Here is an 18,271-nt window from a genome sequence, read left to right on the forward strand (position 1 = left end):
CGCCGCCGCGCGCTCTCCTATTGGCCTTCCCCCACCCTCGTGCCGCGGTCCGCCGGCAGGGCCGCGCGTCGCTATTGGCCCTTGGCCTCTGGGGGGCGGGGAAGGCGGGCAGCCCCGCCCCTGCGCGGCTGGGCCTGGGTGAGCGGGGACGTGCGCGGAGCTGGCGGGGTTGGGGGGGGGCTGGGGCTCGGGGGGGGGGGGGGAAAGGAGTAGATCTGAGGGATGGAGGGGGGCTGAGGGTGCGGGGGGGAGTAAATCTGAGGGGTGCTGAGGGTGCAGCGGCCTGAGGGGTGGACGAGGGGGGGCCTGGGGGGTGGAAGGGGGGCTGGGAGATGTGGGAGGCTGAGGGGAAGGGGTGGATCTGAGGGAGGCTGGGGGCGGAAGGGGGCTGGGAGATGGGGGTGGGGGGATCTGGGGGGAAGGGGTAGATCTGAGGGGGGCTGGGGGTGGAAGCGGGCTGGGAGATGGGGGTGCTGAGGGCAAGGGGTAGATCTGAGGGGTGCTGGGGGTGGAAGGGGGCTGGGAGATGGGGTGTCTGGGGGGAAGGGGTAGATCTGAGGGGGGCTGAGGGTGGAAGGGGCCTGGGAGATAGGGGTGGGGGGGCCTGGGGGCAAGGGGTAGGTCTGAGGGGTGCTGGGGGTGCAGGGGCCTGGGAGATGGGGGGGCTGGCGGGAAGGGGTAGATCTGAGGGGTGCTGGGAGGGTGGAAGGGGGCTGGGAGATGGATGGGTGGGGCTTGGGGGCAAGGGGTAGATCTGAGGGGGGCTGGGAGATGGGGGGTGGATTTAGAGGATGGGGGGGCTGGGGTGGGAAGGGGATGAGGGGTACTGGGGACCTGGGGTGGCAGCACTAAAGGGTCTGGTTGCCAGAGGGGTCTAGAGGGGCGATGGGTGCAGGTGGTCTGAGGGTTGGGGGACCAGGGTGTTGTGGGGTGCGTGGGATCTGGAAAGGCAGCGTGGATGAGGGTCTGGGGGGTGTGGGGGCAGAGGATGGGGGGCAGGGATGGGACTGATGGGGGTGCAGGGGGATGTGAAGGGTGCAGAGATGGGGAGTCTGGGGGCGCATGGGATTTGGAGAGATCGAAGGACTGCAGAGGTGGTGGGTGCAGGCAGAGAAGATTTGGGAGGGGATATAAGAGGATATAGCTGGTGCAAGGCATGAGATTCATTTACAGGGGAAGGGGATGGGGTTGGCATGCAGGGGAGAGGATTTGGGGGTGCATGGTTGGAGGTGGGAAGTAGGGTGTAAATGAGTGGCTTGAGGGAAGTGTCACACTGAGCCAGGCCTCTGGACTCTGGGAGAATCACTGACTTCAGCAATGCTTGTAAGTAGGGCAGGTTTTTTTCCTCCTGTTTTGCCTGGTTCTGGCTCTCCCTGACATCCCAGCTCGTGGCTGGTCTTCCTGATGTCCGGTTTGGTTTTAACAAATATGTCACCTTCCTCCCTTCCCTTGCTCTCCTGCTAAATGTGCTTCATCTCCTTATTATCTGTAGCATTAGGAAGTGATAAGGAGAAAAAAGGTGCTCCAAATTCATAGGAGAGCGTGGAGCATAAAACAGCTTCCTGTATCTCACTTTTGTGAGAGGTAAAAGGGACCTGTGGATACAGGTGTGTCAGGAGGAAAAAAAGTGCTTTCTCTGGCTTAGTTAATGTTGTTTCGGAAGGAGAAATGGTGAGTTTTCACCTGGGTTACTCTGCCAGCATAGCTCTGTCACACACACAACCGAACACACAAGCTCTAGGTGGAGAATCCATCTTTATTGATCATGCAAAGTACCACCTCCTCAGTGCTGCTGTGCAGAGAAGAGTACAGTAAGGTAGAAATAGCAATTAGGGGTTCTGTTTTTACATCTCGTAATTGCTACTCCTGTCTTATCTAGCAAGGGTCAGTTTTTAATTTATTTCAGAGAAGTCTGTCCTGTAGAAAACCATTTGATCCTGAAAAGAATCAACCCAGAACCAGTTATGTTTGTTGTTTTATTTTTTTTTCTCCCCTGAGAATACTTTTCTGGTTCCTGACTTGAGAACAGTGTTGAGAACAGAGTTGAGAATAGAAATGAGATTTGCCCAAAGCAATGATGAGTGAAGTATTATCTGAACTGGTATTGCTGAGACTCTGTGTCTTTGCTCTGACCAGGGCATGATCATGTAATCTTCTCTCTGAGCTTATTTAGGTTAAGTTCATCTAGGGCTTGGATGAAAAGAAACTTTGCTGTTTCTTGAAAGTGTTTGATGCAGCTCTTAAAAGTAGTGAAAAATATTATGACCTTTTTAGCAGATTTTTTTAGCAGCAGAAAAAAGTTCAGCCTTGATTTGAAAAGTGAGTTGTGCAAATACTTGTTTGGACTTCTGTATCTTGCTGCAACACTGGTTTTAGTACTGAGCTTGCTGTGACGGGGGGTTCTTGGTTTCTCTCCCACGTGTGGGATGTGTTTTACCAAACTCCAGATGTTGTGCCATTGTATTTTCCATTTGTAAATGCAATGCAGACTCTGCAAAATGCAGGTTATCCTGTAGAGACCTCATTACCATTTGGTTCAGCTGTATTATCATCTAGTGATGGCGAGCACTGAGACAGGAGTATTTTTAGAAGTGAGCTGTGCCGTTGGGTCTAGCTCTGGTGCTCTGCTCTCTGTCAGGCTGCATGTCAGATAAGAGATGGGAGGGCCTGGCAGCGGGGTAGCATGGCTGCTTCCCTTCTGATAGGGCAGAGGACATTGAAATTCAGGTATTGACAAAAATGCAGTAAGCAAGCATTCCCCACAGCTCTTCACAGGAGATGGTATATACTACATGTTAGTAAACCAACTATCAGTACCAAGCCATCAGTATCACCTGGATGTTTGACTCGATAGTTTGCAATTAGTGAGGGGTTGGACAAACAGAAGCACATGGGCCTGTGTAAGGGTAAGGTGCAGCCCTTTTACTGGCCAAAAAGGCTGTGCTCATAAGCAGGTGCAAGAGAAGATATGGGGGTGTTCTCTAATCCTGTTTTCATTTTCTTCTAGGTCTCAGTAACAGCTTTACATTCATTTCTCACTTGCGTGGAGAGGGAAGCTTCTATGGGGGGATGTGTATGTTACGTGGGGGGTTTTGTTTTTATCAAATCTAGGAGAATAGATACGGTGGTTCTCTCTTAGCAAGAGAGGCATGCAGTTTCTGTTAAGGAAGTAGGGAAAGCAACTCAGTTGTTAATGCACCCATTTTTTGAACAGTGACTGAGTTGTGAATGTGGGTTAGCTTCATTAAACATCTTTTAAAACACTTGAAAAGTCAAGTTATGACAGTGATGTATTAGGTAACTCCAGTGCCACTGTTAATGTTGAAGTAATTCTATTAAGCAACAGAACAAAGCTTCCTGAGCATATATATGATACATGAGTGTATAGCACTCACAATTGGTATGTAAATCTGAAGACTGGTATAATAAAGAGTATTTCTTTCCTTAACAAGTCTTTGCTTGTATGTCTTGATACCATCGTGGCTTTAACAGTACTATTACACTGTACAAAGTAGATAAAGGGGATGTTTGTGTAATACGAATTGGTTTCATTTCGTAGCATTGTTTAGAGCAGCTAACTTAATGTGACAGATAGGTATTTGGCTACTCAGGACAGGCCAGTTAGCAGAATCAGTCAAATCCATGCTGCTTGCAGCCACCTGCAGGAACACTAATAAAATCTGCCAGGTAACTGCCAAGTCTGTCACCATTGTGGACTTAATGCCTGTTAGTCAGATAGGCTTTAAAGAGCAATTTAACATTCAAAAGAATAATTACAGCTGTCCTAAACTGTGAAGCTTAGATGTGGGTGGTTCAGAGCAGGTCCCAGAGCTGCCGTGGAGTTGGCCAAATCTCAGTTTGGCAGGAATTCAGCATTGTACAGTATGGTGGAGGAGGGAGGCGGAATGGAAGGCAGCCAGAGCCCAACAGGATGACATCCAGTGGCCACTCTGGGGAGGGAAACAGCTATTAACCATGAGAGAATGAGGTGTATTGGCCCTGGAGCAGCATGAGTGCAGGGAACGGGGCTGTGCTGGCCACTAGTTACTAGTAAATCCTGGATTAGAGGGGAGGAGGCTGAGAATCCTGCCCAAAAGATCTACCATGCTGGCAGGTAAGTCTGCATCAGTCACTCTTCTGTCCTGTGTCTCTGAGGTCGATCATTATCTGCTTGCCCAGCTTCTCACTGAGCAATAGAGAGAGAATTTGCAAAGTATAGGAAGGACCAAAGGAAAACAAACCTATCCTAAAACTGAATAGTCACTCAAATCCTGCAGCTCTTATTAAATGAGCAGTTGCACTGGAGTTAATGGGACAGCCAGCGCCATGTCTGTATAATCAGACTGGTTATTTTAAGACCAGGTAGCAACAATGGAGCATCTTGGATACTAGCCTTTCATTAGAGATGATAATCTCAGTGTATGAAGCAAAACTGATGTAGCAAGTGGTATGAGTTAATATCAGGCCCAAAGCCAGCTATATTAAAAGTGATTTAAAATCTCAGAAAATCTTGCATTGGATGTGATTTCTTTTCCAGTAAGATGTGTGTACTCTTAACAGGTTTCTAAAGGAAAAGAGGTATCTTTTTATTGGTCCCATAACTACTGGAGGGAAGAAAAATGTGACAGTCTTTGTTCTTATCCCATAGCTGCAGAGGTAGAAGGGGCTGGCAGTTGTATAGAAATAATAAGACAAGCATTGGGGACCCATCTCATTTGTTAGAAAAGTTTTTTTTTTTTCGTTTTTTTTTTTTAAGAGGACCTTTGGGAGGATACAAGTTATTGTATTTTTCCAGCTTATTCAATACACTTGTTATCTTGCTCACAGATGAGGGAGGATTTTATCGATTTCTGTCTTATGAAGCAGGGAAAATGGGGGTAAAATGAGATTACTGGTTTATGAATTAAATGTTAGAGCATATCTCTCAATCTGGAAAGACCATATACTCTGCACAGCAAACTTTGCTTCATATTCTATAGGCAGTGTCACTATGATGTCTGGAGTAGCTAACTGCTGCTCCCTAGAGCTGAGTCAAGAAAATTAACCTTCCATCGAGGAAAAATCATGTGTCTGATCACTCAGTGGTCTGCAGCAAGGAGCACCCATAACATCATGCACACTTCCTTTCTCCCCTGTTCAATGAAAGGACATGCTTCATTGTGGTATGAATGTGCTACATGATCAGTTTAGACTGGGACTGGAATAACTGCAATGTAATACTAAATTCAAACACAGACATTAAAAATTCTCAGCCTGCAAAATACCAATCTTATAGCCATGATCATCATCTGCAAAAATAAAAGCAGCTTTAGTCTAGTCCCCATTGTGCAAATAAAGACCCCAGAGGAGTAAACTTTGTTTTCCAAACATTAGGAAAAAAACAAATGCAGTTGGGTGCTAAATCAAGAAAGAATTTTGCTTTACAAAAGCAGGTAAGGACAGATTTGAGGACACATTTAACAATAACAAAAAAAAATCTCATGAACTGGCACAATTGCTACTTTAATCTGGTTTGTGTTCCTCCCCTGTGGTTTTGTATCAGTGTTTGTACACATCACCCCTCGTTCCTTTAAAGAGCCAAAATCTTAATTTAGAACTGTTGATGGGAATTAGAGGTGTAATGTTCTCATTAATTCAGAGGTGAGTAGCCTGAAAAGGCATGGAGACTCTTAAAAACACCATGATCGGAGAAGAGATCTAAGCCTGTCTCTGCCTCTTTAGGAGGCACTAGTGCCAGAGCCTGCCCCAGGCAGTACTAGAGTCTGCGAAGCTGCCAAAGCTTGCCTGGGCCGTTTTTTTTTTTTTTTTGTAGCTCTCCAATTTGCTGGCCATGCCCTCCAGCAGGCCTTTTGCCAGCAGTGCTCTTTGGTCTTCACATCTGCATTCTTATTATCCAAATCATTGTTTCCTCCCACTGAGTTTGCCTTCAGAGGCATTTCTATGCTGACTGACAGATCATGACAGTCTAACCCCTCTGGAGCTTTGTCATGGGATGTTGTATGGCTAAAAAACAAGAGGGAGAGCCTTACCAAATTTTACCAAGGCAGCAAAACTCTGTAATGTGCTGCAGGGCTCAAAGGAGCTTTAGAGATCACTTAAAAGTTGTAATGGTCGATAGTGGTCTTGAGGACTCAGAAGGGGCAAATTCAGGCTCACCGCTACCCAGTGGCCCTGCTGCTTAGTCTCAGAGATGCAGCTCTGTGAGAGCACGGAGCAGGCCTTTCAGCTCTCAGGGGAATACAGTTTGACAAGGTGCTGTAGCTCTGTGGCATAGCCTGTGATTGGGCATCGTTGGTGAGTCTTCACATAATTATACACGCAGCGGTAGCAAAATACATAGCCAGACGTGGACAGGACCGTGGCATTGGCTCGAATTTTGCGGCACAGCGGGCACATGGTCTTCAATTTAGGTAACAGAGCTGAGTCCACCCCGTGGTCAAGATGCACTGGCGGTGGAGGAGTAGGGAGCGCTGTCAGAGATTTGATGGTCTCTTGGTTTTCCGAGGAGTACCACCAGTCCAGGAACTGAAGGAAGAATACACCAACAGACAACCCGGTGGACAGGGAGAAAGCAATGCCATCCAATGCTTTCTTCATTGCTGACTGGACTTGTGTTTTAATGCTGTAGCAGGGAGAGAAGGTATGGAGAAATTATCAGTACTGCACACTCATCCCTCTGCAAACCAAGGCAAAAAAGATTTGGGGTAAGTTACTGCTGTATACAGCTTCTTAATGCTAAATAACTTTGTTAACATGTCCCATGTTTGTCATGAGGCATCTGCTAGGATGTTTCTCGCAGATTCTTTGTGATTTAAGAAGAGCGTAGGATCTTCGGGAAAATTTCAAGTCATTTTTTTCAGAAGTCTAAATCGGAAGAGTTTGGCTTGAGGGGACCTGGATTACAGAATATTTCGCTTGGGGACCATCATTTTACAGGACATTAAATGTGGTCATGGTTAGTTGTTGCTCAGGAAAATCAAGTGGCTAAGTTTCAGTCCTTTTTTATCAAAATGGGTACAGTCTGCTTCCCTTGGTAGAAAAGTGCAGCTACAGATTGGCTGGAGTGCCAAAAAAGCATTCCGATTTTATTACCAAAATCTCCTGTGAAACTAATCCCTATTACCTTTTTCCTTATTTATACTTATTATCATGACATTACCTTTTGGAATTGGACCAGAGTTTTGCCACATGAAAACTTCATCTTGAAGACTTTCTGGAGAACACCACAGTTTCACCGTGTGGCATTGCCTCTTCATCGACCCACCCACAGCACCCCTAGCCAGTAGCTGCTAAGACATGTTCTAATGTACCTGTGTGCCTGGCTCGGGGCGGCTGCTGCAAATTTCTTCTCCAAGGCCTGGATATCATCTGCAGTCAGTCTCACCAGGCGAACACCAGCCAGCCGCAGCATGGGCGAATGATGCTGAGCTTTCCCGAGGATATAGCACAGTTGCTGGATAAGAAACCAGCCCTCCCAGGCCATGTTTACAAATGGATAGGCGGCTAGAAAGGCTCTATAAAAGCGCTTCCAGGATGATGAGGGAGGGTGGATGGAGTACTCATCCTCTTCCCTTAGACTGGACACCAGTTTCTCTAGCTTTCCTTTCAGGTAAGGAACAAGAACAAGCAAAAGGAGAGACTTCCAGTGCTGCTGCTTTGGCAGGCCAGCACTGGCCAGCGCTTGTTGCTTGCCGTCTCCTATTGCTACCCGCTTTAAGCCATAGAAGTTTTCAGAAAAAGAGGCACTGCACCTGGCCAGATATTGCTGCTGGAGCAGTAAATCCAGGAGGATGTAGATCTCATCAAGCCAACGCCAGAGGAAGCCATATCGGGCAGGATTAGACTCAGCAAGCACCTATTGAAAGGGGCATAAAGTGGTTAAGGAGCTGGTGGTGGAGACACATACTAAATTACAGTAACTATAACCTATACCTGCAGTTCAGAAAGTGAGTTGGGTAGGTCAAAACTGCTGTGCTGGCTTACGACTGTGACCAGATGTGAATCGTGGTGATGGAAAGCTCAGCCAAGAGAACGGTGTTCAACCTTTCTAGGTTCTCTCTGTGTAGCAGTTTCCCCTCAAAGCATTCACTGTCAAATATTCACTATCTACATTACCTGTCCCTGCTAAATGCATGCCTCCCCGAGTACACATGAATGCAGCCGAGCTCTCTGAGTCAACGGGACACAAGCCAACTCCAGTTTCCATCTTGACTCTGGCTTGGTTGAATCAAGGGCAGAGGGAGTGTGGATCAATCTGCACCCTCTGCGCAGACTGCTTGTCCTGCACTTAAGCTACCCTCTCGAACAGGCCACGTAACCCTTCTCAGTCTTCTCTAGGCAACTTCCCCACAACACAACTGTTGAGAAAGGTGATTAACACTTGCCAGGCGATTTGAAGACAGCTTCCAGAATGCAGTTTTTGAAGAGCACAAGAGAAACGAGAAACAATACTGATGGGACTTGTTTTTCGGAGAGAGGCGCTGTAGACGCAGAGGGAGGACGCCCAGCGTCTCCTCGTATCGCCTACGACACCACGACCCGTGCGCCACGATGGTGCGACGGGTCTGCTTACACACGGGAGCAGCGTGTCGCCCGGTAACGAACTCTTCCAGCCACACACCAAACCCACCACCGCCAACATCTCCCTCTTGTCCTCTGGGCAAAGCGCGTGTTGTCTGCCATTTCACGGAAAACAGCCATTTCATGGAGAACAACCATTTTGTGGAAAACGGGCCCGGGGGCCGCAAGGCGACAGCCCTGCCGAGCCCCCCCGCGCCAGGCCCTTACCTTGGCCAGGTGCTGCAGGGCGGGCTTCACGGCGGCCATCAGGCTGTCCTGCGCCACCGCCTCGAAGATGGAGGGCCTGTCGTCGCCGGCCGGGGCGGCCGTGAGGTGGGCCCCGAGCTCCGCCATGGCGCCGCCGTCGCCGGCAGGGGGAGCTGGCGGCCCCCGCGCGCTCTGCCGGTGGCGGCGCGGGGCGGCCTCGGGCCCCGCGCCCGGAAGCGGGGCGCGGCGGCGCTCTGTCTCCGCCTCGCGCCCCTCTATGGTGTCAGGGGCGCGGCCGCTCTAGGCGGGGGGAGGGTTGATTCTCGCTCCTCGCGAGTCCTCCTGGCTGTTCCGCTCCGCTTCCGCTTCCGCCGCGGCCGCCCCCGCCCCCGCAGCCGGTGTGTCCGTCGCCGCCCGCCGCCGTGAGTGGGGCGGGGGCGAGTGCTGGGGCACTGGGAGGCAGTGGGGGGGGGACTGGGAGGGGAAACTGGGAGGGGTTGGGGAGCACTGGGAAGGGAAACTGGGAGGCGATGGAGGCATCCGTTCCCCAGGGGGACCTGGGAGGCGGTGGGGGGCACTGGGAGGGGGCACTGGAAAGGGGTGAAGGCCCTGGGAGGAGAAACTGGGAGGCGGTGGGGAGCGCTGGGAGGGGGCACTGGAAAAGGGTAGGGGCACTGGAAGGGGGTACTGAGAGGCGGTGGAGGCACTGGGAGGTGAAACTGGGAGGCGGTGGGGGGCACTGGGAAAGGGCACTGGGATGGGATGAGGGTACTGGGTGGGGGGGCCCTGGGGTGGAGACTGCTGGGGCACTGAAAGGGAGCACTGGGAGGACTGGGAAGGGGTAGGGATGAGTCCCAGAAGGGGGCCCTGGGGGGACGAGGAGGAGGGATGGGTGCTGGGGGTGGGGCTTGGGTGGTGGAGGGTCAGTACTGGGGGGGACTGGGCAGGGCTGGGGTGAGATCTGGGGCCCGGGAGGAGGCCCAGGACAGGACAGGCTGGGAGGGGAGTGCTGGAGCTGGGAGGACTAGGGGGTGGGGGGGGGCAGGGATGGGGGGATGAGGGGTGAGGCATAGGGGTACTGCGGTGGGAAACTGGGCAGGGATGGGGTGCTGGGGGACTGGGTAGTGATAGGGGTTGGTGGGACTGGGGAGAGGAGTTGGGATGGGAGTTGGGGAGTGAATTACTGGGACAGTGACAGGTCTGGACAGGGATGAGCACTGGGGAGCAAGAGTCGGGCTCCTGGCAAGGGGCCCTGGGGGACTGGGTAGACATGGGGTGGTGGGTGTGCTGCTGGAGCTGGGAGCACTGGGAAAAAGGGGCTGGGGGCAGGGGTGGGATGCACCCGTAACTGAGGGGGGGACTGGGAGAGGTGTGGGATGGGGGATGCTGCGGAGGAGAGAAGGCTGGTGAGCAGCAGGCTCGAGGGGGCGGGGATCCTGGGAAGAGGGTGGGTGTTACTCCTGGTGGGTGCTGGGGTGGGGGTGGACCTGGTGCTGGTGGAGGGATTGGGGGTCCGGCTGCACGCTGATGGTGGGAGGGATGTGAAATCAGGTGGGGGTAGGGGTGGAGGGGCTGGGGGCAAAGCCAGTCCTGGAGTTGGGGAGATAGGGTCTGAGGAGCAAGGAGATGATAGGAAGCACGAAACACTTGGGAATGGGATGAGGAGCACCAAAGACCTGGGGGTGGTGGTGCCCTCGCTCCTCGGGAGGGGATGGATTGCCTGCTGCTGGCACATGCTCTTAGGGCCGCGGGCCTCTAAAGCCGAGGCAAGCTCTCCCTCTTGCCATCTGTGTTCAGCTGCTCCATTTGCTCCTGGTGCCCCGGCCGCCCTGAGCCACACTGGGCTATCACACACGTACCCTAGAGGTTTTGTAGAGCGAAGCACGTGTAGATAAGAAATGGGCACCAGCTGCTGTATAAGTCTCGTTAAACTGGGGATCACATTAGAGCTTTAGGGGTTCAACACAAGACTGTTCCAATGCTGGAGTGCTTAGATTAACTCTGAGTTGAGACCTTAAACCTGCCACGGTCCTGTTTACCTCTGCGTGAAGTCAGTGGTATCGAGCTCCGGCCAGGCTGTCATTCGAATGCTGCGCAGGGCAAAGCTAGTGCTGGTCAGCTGCAGGATTCAGTTTTCTCTGTAGTTTTAGACTGAAGCTGCTGATGTTTCTGGTTATGATGTTCCTTAGTCTTCTCATTGAGTCATATTTTTGGTTCAGTCTAAATTTAAATGTCAAGCTAATGCTTAAAGCATTAACCATTGCCAGAGCTTCTGGAGGAATTCCTCTGCTTCATCTCTTGCTTTTTGGGGGAGGAAGTGGGGGGCGGAATAGGACCCTTTGGCTGTCGGCTTGAACACCTTTAATGTGTTTTCGCTTTAGTGGGTGTTGGTTGGACACAGAACAACAGGAAGGCAAGGACAGTCTAGCTTAGATTTTCTCTAAAAACATGAGGATGTTTTTGGCCTGGCTGTAAGTTGTCTCTACTCTCTTCAAATTTAATTTGTGCACAAGAAGCCGGCATTTTTCTTGAGTTATTTAAAACATTGCTGTTTGTAAATCTGCTGCTCTTTGTTTTTGGCCTTCATCTGGGACTTGCTGTAAACTATGAGGAGTTTGCTCAGTAGATTATATTCAGTGCTGCTACCAAGCTGTCTCTTAACGACGTGTGAAGCAAGCTATGGCATACGCGAGACAGAAATCCATGTACCTGTGGAAGAAGAGCTTTCTCCAATTTTGCACTTGGAATATAGTAGTTGTGTTTCTTACTGAGATAAATTGAATCTTGTTTTACATTTATCAGAGCAGAGGTTGTGAAGACGGGTACTGTAGTTAGCCTTGTTTGAAGTCTGAGTGTTTTTATGATTATTCCATGTTTCCAAGTGTGTGATCTGAAGTTAGAAAGACAGTGAAATATCCTGCTTTTGAGTATAAGTATCATCTATGAAATTCAGCAAGGGTTCTTCTGTGTAGCTTTATACAGCTGGGCAATGTGTGTTGTTTTTTTTTCTTTCCCCCTGGATTTTCTGTGTAATCTGCTATTGGTCACTGTTAAAGCAGTATCAGATGAGCTCAGCTAGGTCTGACCCAGGCAGATAAAGGCTCCTATAATGCAACCAGACCAAAGTGCAGTGAGACTATATTGAATCCCTTTTGCATGGCATCATGCCAAATATTCTGGTAGATGAAAACATTTAAGTCATCCCTTGAGCTAGGCTCAAATCCGAAGCACTCTGTGTCAGCAATCACAGTGCTGCTGAAACGAGGCTGCTTTTTTAGTTGTAAAACAAGACCCCCGGCAGCCTCCTCTGCTGGGCTGCTGTGACTTTGTTGGAACGATTACTGTGTTACGTCGTGGCTCGTGTAGCCTTCCCAACCCAGCCTCTGTTCGAGGAGGGGAAGCCTCTCTTGCAGGCCACGTGCACTTCCAGGGCTGTCCCCAGGCATCGTTTGCTCTCCAGCTTGGCAGGAGCAGAAAAGGGGTGAAATCGAGCCGGTCTGAGCAATGCTGCCTCACTGGGATGAGGAGGGGTGGCCAGCAGGCCCCGGGCAGGCAGGAGCTCCAGGAGCTGGGCGAAGCAACAGGTTCTGTTTCTCTCCTGCTTTCTTGGCAGCTGGACAAGATCACAACTGCTCTGTGTTCAACCCTGTAGAGCACATTAAAGGTGATGGAAACTGCCATCACCCTTCCCCTGCTGCGCATGTGAAGTTAACTCCTGAGGTATTAAAATGATTTAGGTGGCCAGAAAAAAAGACTGATAGTGGTGTTGGGGCTGGTTAAAGGATGAGGAAGAAAAGCGTTAAGAAACAGCATCTAGTTCCAGTGCTGGGCAGCATCTCGGAGCTCAGAGCTAAGCTTGTCCTTTTGTTGTTGAGCCAGCAAGGCCCCAGAGGATTGGAGACAAACAGGCAGCAGCGTTTAGGGAAAATATGACTCACTTCTTTGCTCGTAACGTTTAAAGGTAATAGCAGTATCTAGAAGAGAAGGGGAGTTAGGCAAAAAACAGGTAAAGAAATAAAAAGGTAGGAAGAAGCATGTTTTGGATAGTTTTGGGGGATACAGATCTTTAGCCACGATGCAGACTGTATCATCAAAAACAGTAAAATTGCCCACTCCTGTGCTTGTTTTTCAGCCAATACTTGCAATTGTTTGAGTCATGTTTGTCACAGAGCTGGCAACTGCAAAAATGAAATGATGGCTCTCCGCTGTGTTTGGACAATCACTGTAATCTAAGTATTAATAATTTGGTTTTGTGGTGCAAGAAAAGTGCTGGTGGGACCTTTCTCACGGCTCTGTTAAGCACTTTGCTGGCCCAAAGGCATTTTTCAGTTCTGTCTGCAAAAATGCAGTGCACCACAGAACTAATAGGCTCGTGTGTGTTGGAGGTGGGATGTAAGATCTTGGCAAAGGAAGATTTCAATTTCAAGCTTGAGAGAACTGAAAAGTAATGGCCTTGCTTTTCAAAAAAGTGTTTTGCATTTCCCAGGGTTTAGGAAGAACAAAAGGGGAAAAAATCAAAGGGCCTCTGGGTGGGTAGTGCAAGTAGGGTTAATTGCTCTTTCTGTCAAGATGCAACATAAAAATGTATCGTTAGGGGGAGTTGACAGTTTCCTTTGTCTGAAACATGGACTTCTCACTTCCAGTGGAGATATTAAATGTGCACTGCTTTTTTGGGAAAATGAAATTGTTTACTCGGGGGAAAGACAGCTGCAGAACATGTCAAGATCTCCTCATGATAAGCAGTTAAAAATGGTCTTTCTCCTTCCACAATTAAAAATTAGAAAGCTGGGGTGGGCACTGCTGCTTTTCTAGTCTATCCACAATAGGTGGTTTTATTTTCACTGACACTGTTCATTTGAACCCTTTAAATCCATGGGTTTCCCAAGTAATAACAACATCTGGTACAGAACGAAGATTGTGAAACTTGTGTGTGTGATGTAAAACACTTTCTGCTTTCCTTACGTTAGATGCTCTCACCAAGTGTTGTTCCTCCGAGTTCTGGGCTTGCAAGCCGGGTGTTGTCAGCTCTGAATGCTGTTTGACTGCTTGTTCCCTCTTTCAGGTGTTCTAAGGAACTGGAACCATGACGGACTCCAAGTACTTCACAACCAATAAAAAAGGTTAGTGTTAAACGAGTGCAGTGGATTGGAGGTTCCTGGGAGTGGTGGGTGGCTATTTTTACACAGCTTTTTTTAACTGCCTGCAGAAGAATTTGTAATTTTCTGTTAGCTCTGTCCCTGTTTCTCCTCTTAATCATCTAGGGTGAAACTTCAAAAGTAGGGCACGTGGTGACAGAAGACAGAACTGATGCATTGTACAGCTTTGTATTGCACAAAATGACCTAAATTGCTCCTTTTTCAAGGTTCAGAGAACAAGACATTGGCATTTGAATGCAGTTCTGGCCAGAAACAAAGGATTAATTATGTGGTAACAAGTTCAAGACTGATGGCAGTGTCACAGTTGGGCATCACAGGGCTAGGTTGATTGAAAGAGATTAGTATTTGTTATAAGTGTATATGTATCTACACCAAGTGTTAGCAAAGGTCATGCATTTCCTCTTGCTGCCTCCTCCAAAACTGCAATGAAATTTCTTTGTTTTCTCTGTGCTCCGTTTGATTTTCCTTTGGCTTCACCATAACTGTGGTGGTTGCACCTCAGGGCAAACCGCAGTAGCTGTTCAAAGTGGAAGTGCTTCTGAAATACCTTAGGTTTATAAAATAGGATTGGAAGCGATCTTTAGGGCTATTTAACCCATTCATATATTCCAGGGCAGGACTTGTTCTACTGAAAATGCCCAGGCAGATCTCTTTTCTAACCGGTTCTTTGAAAACAAACAAAAAACCCCCCCACTGTTTATCTCAACTCATATTGGCTGCAATTTGAACATGGCATTGCTCATCCCTTCTCCAACAGATAGGGAAAATGGTTCATGTTAACTTTTGCCTCTCCTTTTCAGAATAGCTGAATGCCCCTGAGGAATGCTTACCAGTGGGGGAAGAAATACAGTGCTGATCTATTTGTTTCATTAAGCTTCAGAATGAAGCTCGTAAATTAGGCAAACGCAGTTCACATCTTTCTAAGGACCTCCTCTCTCTGTAAGCTCAGTCCTAAAGCAGGCAGATTTTTCTGGGATAGCTGCAAGAGGCCAGCCTGCACTGATGAGCTTTGGTCCGAATGCTGCAGCTGCCGCTACTGGCTCAGCTAAGCTCCAGGGCATGATCTCGGTGTGAATAAGGCTTGCATCTCTTGGGCAGGTGGTCACTCCACTCTGCTCTTCAGACAGTAACTTCCGTTCCTTTCTAAGTACCTGTTAGCCTTTTTGAGCCAGGCTCTTCAGTAATTAATACTGCTGCTCTGAAGACATGGCACTGGTGTGTAGGAATCAAAGGTCAGGGGTTAGAATGTATTTTGTAGGAGATATTTTGATATTTGTAATGCATCCTTCCTAGTCTGTGGCTTCTAGTTGGAATACTGCTTGCCATCCTTCTTAGGAAGCTGTCCGCCCATTAGGAGTGTTATCCTTCTCACACCACTTGTTCTGTCTGGACCAGGCTTGATAAGCTGTTTTACGTGCTTGTTATTTTATATTGCAAATGTGCTTTGCCACTTTTGTGATCCAGCCTGAGCTGACTTTCCACGCAATAATATTTGGAAGAATTATTAGCAGAGAAAAGACTGTTTCCATTACTGCAGAGTGACCTTGGCATCCAGGCAAGCTGTGTTACTGCTTTTGTTAGTAGTACTTCTGTCTTTCTGGCCTGGAAGAAGTTTGTTCCACTGGATTAAATCCATGCTTCCCTGTTTCTGCTGCTGCATCCCACGGCATCTGTGTTAGTCTGTCCTTCTGCTGTTTCCTCATTGTGCTTGCAGGAAGCCAAGCAATGATGAGCAAAAGTAGAAAAGCCTGGGCAAACTCCTAGCTGATTTAGTTTTTCTTACAGGCATTAATCTGGTGTCTCCAAGTATCTTTTCTTCCTGGTTATATAATAGTAGCTGCTGAGAAACAGACACTACCGTGACATAGTTTAATGTTCTAGAGGTGGGAGCATACAGCACATAGTGTTTTTTGTAAAATTCTCTTTTTTATTTTTTAGTTTTTATTTAGCAAGGTATAATCCACATCATTCTCAGCGTGTCACAGCTCTCCATAAAGTATCACAGCTTCTGTATGTTAGTGTACCAATTTTATGGGAGCAACAGGCTGAAAAAGGGAGAAAAAACCATCCCTGGGAGTTTATTGGGACTTCTTTTCAAATGGTCAGGCAGGTTAACTCTGCAGACTGCTTTTTCTTCCTTGTTTGAGGAGATCCTTGTTTTTCAGCCTAATCCTTGCAAACCACAAAGTGAATTTGGTCATCTTGCAGGGTGGTTTTCTAGTTTTGCAGGGTAAATAATTCTGTCATCATGTAGCCAGTGTAGGATGCTTCTGTAACCATAGGCAGAGTTTGGGGATGTGTATGTAGGGTGGGGAGAAAGTTTGAACACATTTCATTTCATCCTTTTTGTAGCCAGATAATTTTTTCCTCATTTCTGATCGCACTTGGATCTGTGTTTGTATGTGAGCCAAAGAATATGTTTTTATCTATTGAAAAAGAGTTGGTCTTCCTTCTCCTTCTCCTTCCCCTCCCTCCTTCCTCCCCCAGCCCATTCCATAATCTCACAAATCATCTGCAGGAATTTGGGTCACTTCCAAGCTATCCCTAAAGCCAGACCTTCTTTTTCCAAGAGTCTCAATCTGTTTTCACTTCTTCCAGGAGAGATTTTTGAACTGAAGGCAGAACTCAACAATGAAAAGAAAGAGAAGAGGAAAGAAGCTGTAAAAAAGGTTATTGCAGCCATGACTGTGGGGAAGGATGTCAGGTAAAAGCTGCTTTTCTTTCACCTGCAGTAGCTCTGGTTCTCCTTGGACTCCTCGGTGAGGTGTGAGAGGCACACGTCTCTCTAGGAGGCTCCCCAACAGGGAGAGAGGAGACACTTATGTCCCAGGATCCAAGTTCTTCATCTCAGTAAGCTGGGTAGTGAGGCTGGCTGTGTCCTGGCCTATGCTGTGCTTGATTCACACGTTTTTCAAGCTCCTTTCTGCTACAGAGAGCAAAAGAAAACAGGTTTCTCAGTGCCAGTTTGGCTAAGTGCCTTTTAGCACTTTTTATTTAAAAATCCTTCCAGAATTCAGCCATTTTTAGATGTCGTTATAGACAGTGTTTTCTGGTCTTGCTAGCCAAGGTTTTTAGTTTGGGGAAGATAATTCCAAGCATTTCTTTTAAATGATTTTATGCCATCGCAGGTAAGGGTACACTTTAAACTGAGTCTTTTTTAAAACTGGGCCTTTGAGATTGCATTGCAGTTGCTAAAGGACAGGGACATTTACCTTCTGCAAAGCTGTCCCAGTATTTTTTGCCGTCTTTGAAGCAACCAGAGAGGTTTGCTTGAGTAAACACTTTCTCCCTTCCAGCTTCCTCTGTTACTGGATTCTGCCATAAAGTCACAGTAATCCTGGATTCATGGCAGTATGGTCTGTTGCCAGAGGAATTCATACAAGGTTGCAGATTTAGCATCTTGACTTGATGAAGGATGAAGGAACAGATCAACTGGAGGGAGGGAAAATATTTTTTTATTTTTTATTTTTTGCCAGCAGCACTTGACCTTCACCTTTAGACCTCTACAGCATACCTGAGAGCTGCAGATGTCCTGTGCAGCCACCTTCTTTCTTCTTCACTGCTGTTTAGGTTGCTGCTTAACATTTCAATGAAACTCAGTTTATCAGTATTTAATCTCCTAACGGCTTTAGAATTTACTAGGCTGAAATTTGGCAGGTTCATTGTAAATCAGTTGTCCTGCATCATCAAAACATTTTTTTAAGCATCTTTGTTTTGTTGTTGGTTAATTTCCAAGGCTGGCATGATAGAGTTTTCTTGTTCGGTGAACTCCACAATTACAACAGTTTTAGAAAATTGCATTTGTTTTTTTCCTGTTCCAGGCGCTGGCCTATATTATAGCCCTAGAAGAGATTAAATGATTAAACTATTATAAAATCCATTGCAAACTGTTTTGGGAGGAAAATGACCTCTTATTAGGCTGTGGAATAATTATAGTGGAATTCCAGATTGCCTGGCTTCCTTGATATTCCTCCATCCCCTTTGCTCACAGTGTAATCTCACTGCTTTTTCTCTCCTCTTACTCCGCTCTACTTTATCCAGCTCGCTCTTTCCAGATGTTGTGAACTGCATGCAGACTGACAACTTGGAGCTGAAGAAGCTGGTGTACCTGTACCTGATGAACTATGCCAAAAGTCAGCCGGATATGGCCATTATGGCTGTTAACAGCTTTGTGAAGGTAACTTGCTCTCAAGGCTCATCAGAAAATGGTCTGGTGCTGTGGCTGCCACCCTGTCTCCTTTGTCCGTTAGCTCTTTCTGAGCTGTTGGTAGTCTCTGCTTTTGTATGTGAGTCTCTGGGTTGGGGGTGCTTGCAGAGGAGCAGGAACTAAGACCTAGACTTGTTGGATT

The 18,271-nt window shown here is 48.0% G+C and overlaps 2 protein-coding genes and 1 non-coding gene across 5 annotated transcripts in view; 2 read left to right on the forward strand and 1 right to left on the reverse strand.

The window, feature by feature from the left end:
- Positions 1-1,736: 1,736 nt before the first annotated feature.
- Positions 1,737-9,060, reverse strand: PEX12 (peroxisomal biogenesis factor 12). The gene is made up of 3 exons (XM_026107245.2): positions 8,788-9,060; positions 7,311-7,855; positions 1,737-6,622 (listed from the first exon to the last, which is right to left on the reverse strand). The coding sequence occupies exons 1-3, from the start codon at positions 8,911-8,913 to the stop codon at positions 6,223-6,225; spliced, it is 1,071 nt and encodes a 356-aa protein (XP_025963030.1). The 5' UTR covers positions 8,914-9,060; the 3' UTR covers positions 1,737-6,222.
- Positions 2,070-2,167, forward strand: LOC112987431 (Z30 small nucleolar RNA). The gene has a single exon (XR_003260267.1). It is a non-coding gene; the product is annotated as a Z30 small nucleolar RNA (small nucleolar RNA).
- Positions 9,041-18,271, forward strand: part of AP2B1 (adaptor related protein complex 2 subunit beta 1) — an 81,183-nt gene continuing 71,952 nt past the window's right edge. For 2 of the 3 annotated variants that reach the window (XM_026107243.2, XM_026107244.2), the window contains exons 1-4: positions 9,041-9,188; positions 13,829-13,886; positions 16,521-16,626; positions 17,964-18,099. In XM_026107243.2, coding sequence (XP_025963028.2) covers positions 13,850-13,886; positions 16,521-16,626; positions 17,964-18,099 — 279 coding nt within the window. In that variant the 5' untranslated portion in view covers positions 9,041-9,188; positions 13,829-13,849. The remainder of the gene's footprint in view (positions 9,189-13,828; positions 13,887-16,520; positions 16,627-17,963; positions 18,100-18,271) is intronic. The other variant, XM_064523366.1, reaches the window with a different exon arrangement.

Source organism: Dromaius novaehollandiae, chromosome 19 (genome assembly GCF_036370855.1).
Source record: "Dromaius novaehollandiae isolate bDroNov1 chromosome 19, bDroNov1.hap1, whole genome shotgun sequence".
Lineage (NCBI taxonomy): Eukaryota > Metazoa > Chordata > Aves > Casuariiformes > Dromaiidae > Dromaius > Dromaius novaehollandiae.